This window comes from Anopheles stephensi, chromosome 3, assembly GCF_013141755.1.
Source record: "Anopheles stephensi strain Indian chromosome 3, UCI_ANSTEP_V1.0, whole genome shotgun sequence".
NCBI lineage: Eukaryota > Metazoa > Arthropoda > Insecta > Diptera > Culicidae > Anopheles > Anopheles stephensi.
The window spans coordinates 24,899,379-24,907,805 of NC_050203.1; the positions used below are offsets into that span (position 1 = coordinate 24,899,379).

General features: G+C 45.1%; 3 protein-coding genes and 1 long non-coding RNA gene across 5 annotated transcripts; 2 read left to right on the top strand and 2 right to left on the bottom strand.

Moving 5' to 3' along the window:
• Nucleotides 1–136: 136 nt before the first annotated feature.
• LOC118511383 (cytochrome b5) lies at nt 137–3,579 on the bottom strand. Its single transcript, XM_036054390.1, has 3 exons — nt 3,331–3,579; nt 1,465–1,658; nt 137–1,382 (listed from the first exon to the last, which is right to left on the bottom strand). The coding sequence occupies exons 1-3, from the start codon at nt 3,442–3,444 to the stop codon at nt 1,304–1,306; spliced, it is 387 nt and encodes a 128-aa protein (XP_035910283.1). The 5' UTR covers nt 3,445–3,579; the 3' UTR covers nt 137–1,303.
• A 317-nt stretch (nt 3,580–3,896) lies between these two features.
• Nucleotides 3,897–4,772, top strand: LOC118511403. Its single transcript, XR_004906148.1, has 2 exons — nt 3,897–4,294; nt 4,392–4,772. It is a non-coding gene; the product is annotated as an uncharacterized LOC118511403 (long non-coding RNA).
• Nucleotides 4,667–5,621, bottom strand: LOC118511400 (nucleoside diphosphate kinase). The gene is made up of 2 exons (XM_036054435.1): nt 5,365–5,621; nt 4,667–5,182 (listed from the first exon to the last, which is right to left on the bottom strand). Exons 1-2 carry the CDS (start codon nt 5,536–5,538, stop codon nt 4,850–4,852), a joined length of 507 nt encoding a protein of 168 aa, XP_035910328.1. The 5' UTR covers nt 5,539–5,621; the 3' UTR covers nt 4,667–4,849.
• A 408-nt stretch (nt 5,622–6,029) lies between these two features.
• Nucleotides 6,030–8,414, top strand: LOC118511398 (sideroflexin-2). Of its 2 annotated transcripts, none has more exons than XM_036054432.1 (6): nt 6,030–6,178; nt 6,952–7,102; nt 7,166–7,336; nt 7,420–7,771; nt 7,853–7,992; nt 8,087–8,414. In XM_036054432.1, the coding sequence occupies exons 2-6, from the start codon at nt 6,954–6,956 to the stop codon at nt 8,241–8,243; spliced, it is 969 nt and encodes a 322-aa protein (XP_035910325.1). In that variant the 5' UTR covers nt 6,030–6,178; nt 6,952–6,953; the 3' UTR covers nt 8,244–8,414. The 2 variants fall into 2 exon arrangements, with proteins under 2 accessions (XP_035910325.1, XP_035910326.1); XM_036054433.1 differs by having other exon boundaries at nt 6,065–6,239.
• Nucleotides 8,415–8,427: the final 13 nt, after the last annotated feature.

The following is an 8,427-nucleotide window of genomic DNA, read 5'->3' on the forward strand; positions in this document are numbered from 1 at the left end:
TTTTAGTTACGATTTTCCATTCAATTCGACAGTTGAACTGTTTACTCGTAGTCTCTGCAGTTCGTAACTGTTATCATTTTCCTCCTGACGTCGGTCGTCGATTGTCATCTGAAGCGTGTGCGAATCGTAACTGGTGTATATGTATAAATTTTCGATTTTATTTCGTTTACGTTTTACGTCCCCTCATTTCGCTAGACACATAGAAAAGATTTGTAAAAGAAAAGCTTCCTCGTTAAAAATTAAACACAAAAACACCTTTTCCCCCCAGGATAGAGCAAGTTAAACGGAGCCGAATGGTTGTGACATCGTTAGTGCGTACATCGTGGAAGGGGTCACCCTTCTCTGCCCTTTTTACCACCCAACTGTTACGTCGTTTTAACAATAAAACATTTAAAATTAACATACACACAACAGTTTGGAACACGCGTGCCGCAGAAGGCTGGCAAAACTGGACGTAATTTGCTGGTAAAAATCCGTACCGTTAAATCGTCTCTGAAAAGCGAACATTCTCTCAAACAAACCAATAGAAAAGCATTAAATGAGCATCCCTCAATCCTCTCTTAGGCGCTACGCCACCCCCCCCCCCCCCCCCTCCCAACCCCTTTTTGCTATTCTTTGTATGTAAGGCAGTCGATGAAACTTTGGTATCCTACTTTTCATAGCAAAAAAAAAGAGGTACAACAATATTCTCTATCGCGATCGCATCGTACCGTACCGGTGTTATGCTGATTTATAATCGCCACGCATCGCTTCCGTTGCTTCCGAGTACGCGATATCAAACGATCGATCGGGTTCTTGGATGGTTCGTTCAGTTGCTGGCTCACAGATAGTTTCATAGCTTGTTTGAAAGATAGTAAGTAGTTTATATAGTGAAAATAATTACGTTTCTAGAATATGCTTGGCCATTTGTTTGTTGAGTTTCTCTTTTTTTTTTTTGCAAACCCACTTTTGTCCTCTAACTTTTGTGAAATGCTACTTGGTATCCTCCAGAATTACGCCAGCTGTTCCCGAAAGGCTTTGATTCCTTTGGTTTGGATTGTTCCAATGTTTCGATTGCTAGGTGAAAACTATCATAAGAGCTGTGTGCTGATGACTTACATTCCTTCGTTTGCTTCAGAGCTGTATTAGAGACATAGCTCTATAACGATTTTCTGTGTTTGTTCGTAACGAACGCTCCACCCTTTTCGCTTCTGCAAGCCCGTCCGATTAGGCGATGGTATTTCCTGTTTGTGTTCCGCACCATTATTCATTCACACTTGCATCCACTTAATATGTAACTTGGAAATGTGCACCTAACGCCCCCTTACTGGGTGAAGTAGAACCGATACAGGATGGTGGCGAGCAGTCCGAGGATTAGTGGCACAATCCATTGCTTCAGTTGGCTGTAATGAAAGGGACACACGAAGCGTTATGGTCGAGCGTTACAATACTCAAACGAAAGGTGAAAAAAAAACCCCAACTCACTTATCATCCTGTTGTTCCGATTTCCAGTCCGGTTCCTTCTTGACCGGGATTTGTTTGCGCTCGGATTCGATCAGTTCGCCCACTTTAAATTTCTTCATCATCTCCCGGGCATCGCTGCTGTGGCCCACGTCTTCGAACGCTTCCGTCGCTTCCTTGCCAGCCTGCTCTAGCAGCACTTCCTCACCGCCCGGGTGCTGGATAGAAAACAAAGCGAAAGGGAAACAAACAGGCCGGGTTCAGTTAGATACACCACTACTGGACAGTACTGCCCAAAAAGTAGCTCAGAATCGTTATCTAAGGGAAAATTAAATATAATAAACATGTTTCCATATATGTGTCTCTCTAGCTTCTCACGATGCGTTGCAGTAATAGTGCTCCAGCGCCTGCACGCTTTTTGCGTGTCATCGTGACAACAGTTCTTTATCTTATCGTTTGCACTAAGCTACGAACTCATATACAACGGGGGCACGATGGAAGTTTCTACATGCTTTTGGAGCGTACGTGATACGGTGGGTAAATGGTGCTTGAAATGGAAATACGTGAAATTAAAGGATTTTATAAAATATTCAACCATGCCTGCAGTATGTTTCGTCACACTCCAGCATGGCGTTCACAGTGTCCGGATGCACAGGTTACGAAGCACTAAGCATTGAGCATTAACCTTGTGTGTCTTAATAATGACCAGAACAGCTGTCTGCTGTTGCTTAGCTGCTGCTACACGCACGGTTTTGCTACAAACAAAACAATTCTACCCCTCTGAATGAGCATGTCGAACGACTGCTGGCGTCGATATATTCAATTGTTCGCGTTTTCAAACTTCCGCCCTGAAGGTTAAGATGCGGCTCGCGATCGCACGATTACACGCTGCGGCCGAGAGTGTAATAAGTGAAAACGGTGGTGCTATTAAAAATGGAAACGAGACAGATTTCCAGCAAGCCTAATCATCTTTAACCTTACGGCTCTAATCCACACAGCTCTCTAATAAACTTTCACAACAAATAATATACGTGCCACGGGTTGCTGTACTGCATCTCTCCCGATGTACATAAAAAATGTTGATAAAGCACATGGGTGGTTTATACAACCCACATTAGTAGGGCGTGTGTGGTTGATGAACGATCGACAGTAGACCGATCCGACCCAACCAGTACAATTCCTATTAAATCACCCAATAAATCCGGTGTCGTTGTACGGGAACATTAAAATAATCAGTCCTAGCGCACAGTTGGTGGGCCAATAAAATATGTGCACGCATATTTGACCAAACTTCTAGTCTGTCGGTCACATACATGTGTGTCTCGCCTCTCTCTCCACCCTCGTGGGGTGGGCCCCTAACCTTGAACTTTGATCATGATGGAGCATGAGTTGCAAATATCGCTTCCATCGATGGTTAAAGATGATATGCAAGTAAAAAAAAAACAGTCGCCTTTGCGCCACTATCTTTGCTTCCCCCGCTGCATACCGTGCCTTCTTCTCGCATGTCCACGTTTCAAGATCTTTTTCGCTGCAAGCAAACTGTACCGCAATCCGATCTTGCCCTCGGCTCTGGTGTGTTTGCATTGCAAATCACTCCACCATTATCCAGCCTCTTCTCTATTACGCAATTCGAACCGACAGCGTTCCAGCTGGCCAGTTCATTAACTTGCCTTTTCACCACCACCGGAAGGTGCTTTAAGGTGTGATTATCTATCTTCATTCGTGGCATCCGTCAACTACCACGAGTGTGACGCACCAAACCACTGCCTGCTTTCTCTAGTGGTATGGGGAACCGGGAGCGCGAAATCCAGCTCTACCCTCCACTATTTCTTTTGCCAAACACCCCGTTCCTAGCGCTCGGTATGCTAAAACTCGTCGTCGGATTTTTACCTCGTTCAGGAACTCCGTCACATCGAAGATATCGTTGTGGATCACGATCCAGGTCGATTTGTTGGTGTTGTGGGATTTCACCTCCGCCAGCGAGTAAGTTTTCACCTCCGACATGATGCTGTTGCTGCTGCACTGATAGCGATACAGATGAAGATAACTTGCACCGTGTTTTTCCCTCTGCTGAAGAGCGATCGAAATACGCGTTTGTCCCGTTTGCGACTTGTGTGACGTTTAAATGCCTTTTGGAAGCTGGCCGTTCGTGGAAGTGTTGTGTTGGGAAAAACGGGGTTGAAGAGAGCTGTCAAAGGAGTTGACACCCGTGCCCGTTTACGGTGAAGAGTTAAGATGTGCAGATGCGATTGAGCTTTCGTGTAAACCCTCGATTGGGGAGATTTTCATAAAATTTCAATTGGAGTTGATGCTCTTTTGTAAGTAATTTGAGAAAAAATGATTGTTTATTTATTTGGAGCATTTCGATGCACGATAGTTCGCTGCGTGGTGTGTGAACGCAAATATCGGGTTTCGTATTTCTTTTTCAAGATCTATGTGTACACAATGAAGCGCTTTCAGCAAACACCACAACAATTCATCGTTAAAATTTCATACTGAAAATATTGTTATACCTTTAAAAGGAATGGGTTTCAATTGTCCTTTGTCCTTGTGGGAGCTCAGGTGCAACATTGTGCATTACCTACGATCAACAAGTACGTAAAGGTAGATGCAATTGTTGTGATGCTCTTGCCCCTGATCTGCCGGTGCATATGCCGGCATTTTTTTCCTACCCAGAAAAAAGTGCATCACACAGCATCCACGAATTCGGTAAAAAAAGTCACCGAAATTGAATGATGATCCTTTTCCTATTGCACAATTTCTACCCAATCGATGCATTTAATGCTGCACCGCTCCAACACCATTCTTCCATTAGATTGTGAGGCATTGTCGCGTAAATATCAACTGCGCTTGGGTAAATAATAACGTTCTGTTAACATCGCCTCTTCTGATGGAATAATCCAGCACCATTATGTTGTTTTGGATTCTTTTTTTCATTCTCTATTGATTAGTCGATTGTTTTGTCGTGCTATCGATCGCTTTTCGATTATAAAACAAGCACACTTGAGTGCACTGCAACATGCAATCGAGTGTCGTACGATGACCACGTAGGCAAACTATTGGCTTAATTGCTTTTCCGGGAGGTAATTCGCTTACCCATAGAAGGAGAAAAAAAAACAATAGAAGAAAGGTTATCATCATCATAAATCTCACCTTGTTGCGGCTTTCCGGTGATGCATTTCTTTCTTGGCCAAGGTCAAAGTAATGAGCCCCCTTGCAAAGCATATTTTTTCACGATTCTAGCATTTATTCTTCCATTCGCGTTCTCTTTCTCAAGAAGCACTTAAAAGCAATCGAGTACGACAAAACATGTAATTGTATAAAATAAAAAAGGAATACACTCCCCGTTTGCTCGGGCGGTAGTAAATGCTTGATTCCTGACGCCGCACCGTACACAAATTACTGCTGCTTATTCGTACACCCATCCTTCGGCGGCCGGGGTCCAGGACACCAGTTCCTCATCCTTGAACCACAGGGCGATTTCCTTGTTGGCCGATTCGACAGCGTCCGAACCGTGGATGATGTTGCGGCCCACCTGCACGCACAGATCGCCACGGATGGTGCCTGGCTCGGAGTCGGCCGGGTTGGTGGCTCCCAGCATCTTGCGACCAGTCTTGACGGCGTTCAGGCCTTCCCAGACCATCGGCACAACCGGGCCGGAGCTCATGTACGTGACCAGTCCGGGGAAGAATGGACGCGCCGACAGATCGGCGTAGTGCTTCTCGAGCAATTCCTTCGATGGCTGATGTGTTGAGGGAAGAAAAAGAAACAAGATCAATATTAGCCATTACCCGAAAGGTCAGGTCAAAGGGGAGCACGTTTTCTTTTTGTGGTACAGCGCACATCACTTTTAGGTTATGGTTACGCAGAACCGGGCACACGAAACACGGCACGAAAACGGGTTTTCTTTTTTCCGCTACTTACCCACATGAACTTCATCGCGACCAGCTTGAAGCCCTTGGCCTCGAAGCGTTCGATGATTTTGCCGACGAGTCCACGCTGGACACCATCGGGCTTAATCATGATGAAGGTACGTTCCTTGTTAGCGGCCATCGCGGATGAGAACAGCGAGAAAAATGCGAGAAGTGAAGCGATCATACGCAAAGCTCGCACTTTATATCAGCCGCGGCTACCGAATCGGGGAACTAAAAATAGCCTGACAGCAGCGCGTTGTCAAAGCTTTTTCGCCCATGACAGGTCGGCGGTCAGCTGACAGCAGAAGATTATCGACCTTGGTGGTGTAAAATGTAATTTGAAAAAAAAAAATATGTCATCTAAATGGAGAAAATGTAGCTTAGCTAACGTGCACCAAGTTTAATCAAATAGCTGTGTGATCGTTTTAAAGGATCTGTATCGTGGACGGTGGTGATACAGCATCCTGCAAGAACAGGAATTAATTACCAACGGATTATTCTAACAGAACACTAATATTTATTGCAATCATCGAAATTATATTAATCACTGCAAGCTTTAGACCGACAGAGTAAAGAATTAATGATGAAACGGAAACTTTTGCGCTCCGAATCAGCTGATAAGTTTGTTTACAAACACACCATGTAACTGTCAAACGCGCACACCTGGCCGCACGCTATATAAATCTTGGGACAGCTGCATCCAAACGATTTTTCCACTGGATGCACCGGCTGGCACTGACAAACACAGCTCGTGTGCGTGTGGGTATATATTTTTGTGGTGCATTGGGGCGGAGCGCAAATTCGTGAACGGCTCATTAAAATCGGTAAAGTTATATGAAATCGTGAAACCGTATACCCGTGAATGGTGTGAAACTTGTTCCGACGGTACTATCCAGCTTTTCTAGTGAAATCAATTGCCACACAAGCACTGGGGAGGTTTTTCTGTGCTGCTTGGAAAAAAACGGGTCCCTGCTCAGGATGGAGAAAGCCAGTGGAGCGTGTTCAAAAACACTAGTTTTTAGTTTAAAGAAGTGAAATACTTTTATATATAAATGAAAATGTTTTGGAAACCTCAGATTGAACACATTTCGAAGGGAAAATACTGCCTAATAGCCCAAAAATGCTGGCTGCCTTCGAAAGGAACCGCAGACTAAGAAGAGTGCCAAGGATTCCTAGTTGGTACATGCCAGTTCGTGAGCCTGCCCCTATACCTATTATGCAGGACGTGCTAATTTGGGGTCAAAGATGCTGTTTAGCTGTTCAGTATTTCGGTGTGACCCAGTTTGGTTGCGATGGTCGCGTGAAATCTATTTTGAAATTTTGAAACAACAATTTTACCATGAATTGGAGAAAAATGGTTTCATAATCAATAAAAGGAGCACATTACATGTAATAACATCCTGGTGAGGGTGGTTTAGATTATGTAACGACCGCGAACTTTGTTTGGCATCAAATGAACAGTTTGTTGCAGCCAGCCAAGAATCCGCCACATTGTTGCAATTGCACTACCGGGAAGATAGAGATTGTTTTTTCTTTTTTCTCTACGCGAGATGAATTGAATCAACATTCACAAATCTCGCTTTCGTTGCTTTGCCAGCCATGTCCAACATCGATATCGTCCAGCCGCTGTGGGATCTGAGCACCTTTACCGGGCGACTGAAGCACTACTTCTGGATAACTGACCCGCGCACATGTTTTGCCACCGACGATGAGCTAGATCGTGCGAAAGAGTTGTATTTAACGGTGAAGTAAGTGAGATGCACCGGTGTTGCGCTCAAGTGAATAGGGAATACAATATTTCTTTTCCACAGAGCTGGCACTATACCCCAGAATACAACCATCGACCAGATACATTATGCGAAAAAGTTGTACGAAAGCGCCTTCCATCCGGACAGTGGCGAGAAGCAGAATGTGTTCGGCCGGATGAGCTTTCAGATGCCGGGCGGTATGGCCATTACGGGCGCCATGTTGCAGTGGTACAAGTATGCCATCGACAAAAGACCCTTGAAGGGCCTTTCGACAAAGGGGTTTTACTAATTTTCTTTAAAATTTCGCTCCATTTCAGAACAACCACCGGTGTAGTTTTCTGGCAGTGGGTTAATCAATCGTTTAATGCGCTGGTCAACTACACGAATCGTAACGCAAACTCAGACCTCTCGACCACGCAGCTAGCGGTGGCATACGTTTCGGCAACGACGTCAGCCCTTGTGGCTGCCGTCGGCTATAAGGCTTACCTTCAAAAGCGGGCCACCCCACTGTTCCAGCGTTACGTTCCATTTGTGGCGGTAGCGGCGGCCAACTGTATCAACATACCTCTCATGCGCCAGAACGAACTCATTCACGGCATTGGGATCGAGGACGAGAATGGCAATGTGGTGGGTTCGAGCAGGGTAGCCGCTGGTAAAGGCATCGCACAGGTGAGTCAAACGCTAATGCCGAACGCTTCAAAGGCATTATGTTTATGTGATTTTGATTCGATTTTTGTTGCTTTTTTGTAGGTAATATTTTCTCGCATTGCGATGTGCGCACCGGGCATGTTGATATTGCCCGTCATCATGGAACGATTGGAGAAATACCAATCATTCCGCCGGATGGCCATACTACACGCACCATTCCAGGTTTTGGTCGTTGGTTGTTTGTAAGTATGGCGCGAGCATGCCTCACTTTCTTGATCCCGAGCTGGTAATCGTAATGCTAATAATATTTCCCGTATCTTCTTCTCGTTAATGCAGCTTAACTGTAATGGTACCGACGGCCTGTGCACTGTTTCCGCAGAAAGCCGAGCTAAGCACGAGCGTGATGAAGCTGGTCGAGCCCCAGTTCTACGAGGAAATGTGCAAGAAAACGGATCGCATACCTGAGCTTGTGTACTTTAACAAGGGACTGTAAAGCCTAGCAAATTGCCGTCCCGATGGTCCCTCACTAGCAGCCCCACACTGCAAAACAGGAAGACATGTTTTACGCTCACTCAAACCCACGCTAGTCGACAGTGTCGAATGCATCGTGTGCAGTGCAGGATACAATAAACTAATAATCTCCTGGTAGATCGTTAAAGTGGAATTTTGAATGTTTT

Excerpts from the sequence above, each read along its gene's own strand:
- LOC118511398 (XM_036054432.1), top strand. The coding sequence starts at position 6,954 with ATGTCCAACATCGATATCGTCCAGCCGCTGTGGGATCTGAGCACCTTT. Across the intron at positions 7,337-7,419 it reads GCCATGTTGCAGTGGTACAA|AACAACCACCGGTGTAGTTT; the intron begins GTATGCCATCGA and ends GCTCCATTTCAG. Across the intron at positions 7,772-7,852 it reads CTGGTAAAGGCATCGCACAG|GTAATATTTTCTCGCATTGC; the intron begins GTGAGTCAAACG and ends GCTTTTTTGTAG.
- LOC118511400 (XM_036054435.1), bottom strand. The coding sequence starts at position 5,538 with ATGATCGCTTCACTTCTCGCATTTTTCTCGCTGTTCTCATCCGCGATG. Across the intron at positions 5,183-5,364 it reads TCGCGATGAAGTTCATGTGG|CCATCGAAGGAATTGCTCGA; the intron begins GTAAGTAGCGGA and ends TCAACACATCAG.
- LOC118511383 (XM_036054390.1), bottom strand. The coding sequence starts at position 3,444 with ATGTCGGAGGTGAAAACTTACTCGCTGGCGGAGGTGAAATCCCACAAC. Across the intron at positions 1,659-3,330 it reads TGACGGAGTTCCTGAACGAG|CACCCGGGCGGTGAGGAAGT; the intron begins GTAAAAATCCGA and ends TTTTCTATCCAG. Across the intron at positions 1,383-1,464 it reads TCGGAACAACAGGATGATAA|CCAACTGAAGCAATGGATTG; the intron begins GTGAGTTGGGGT and ends CTTTCATTACAG.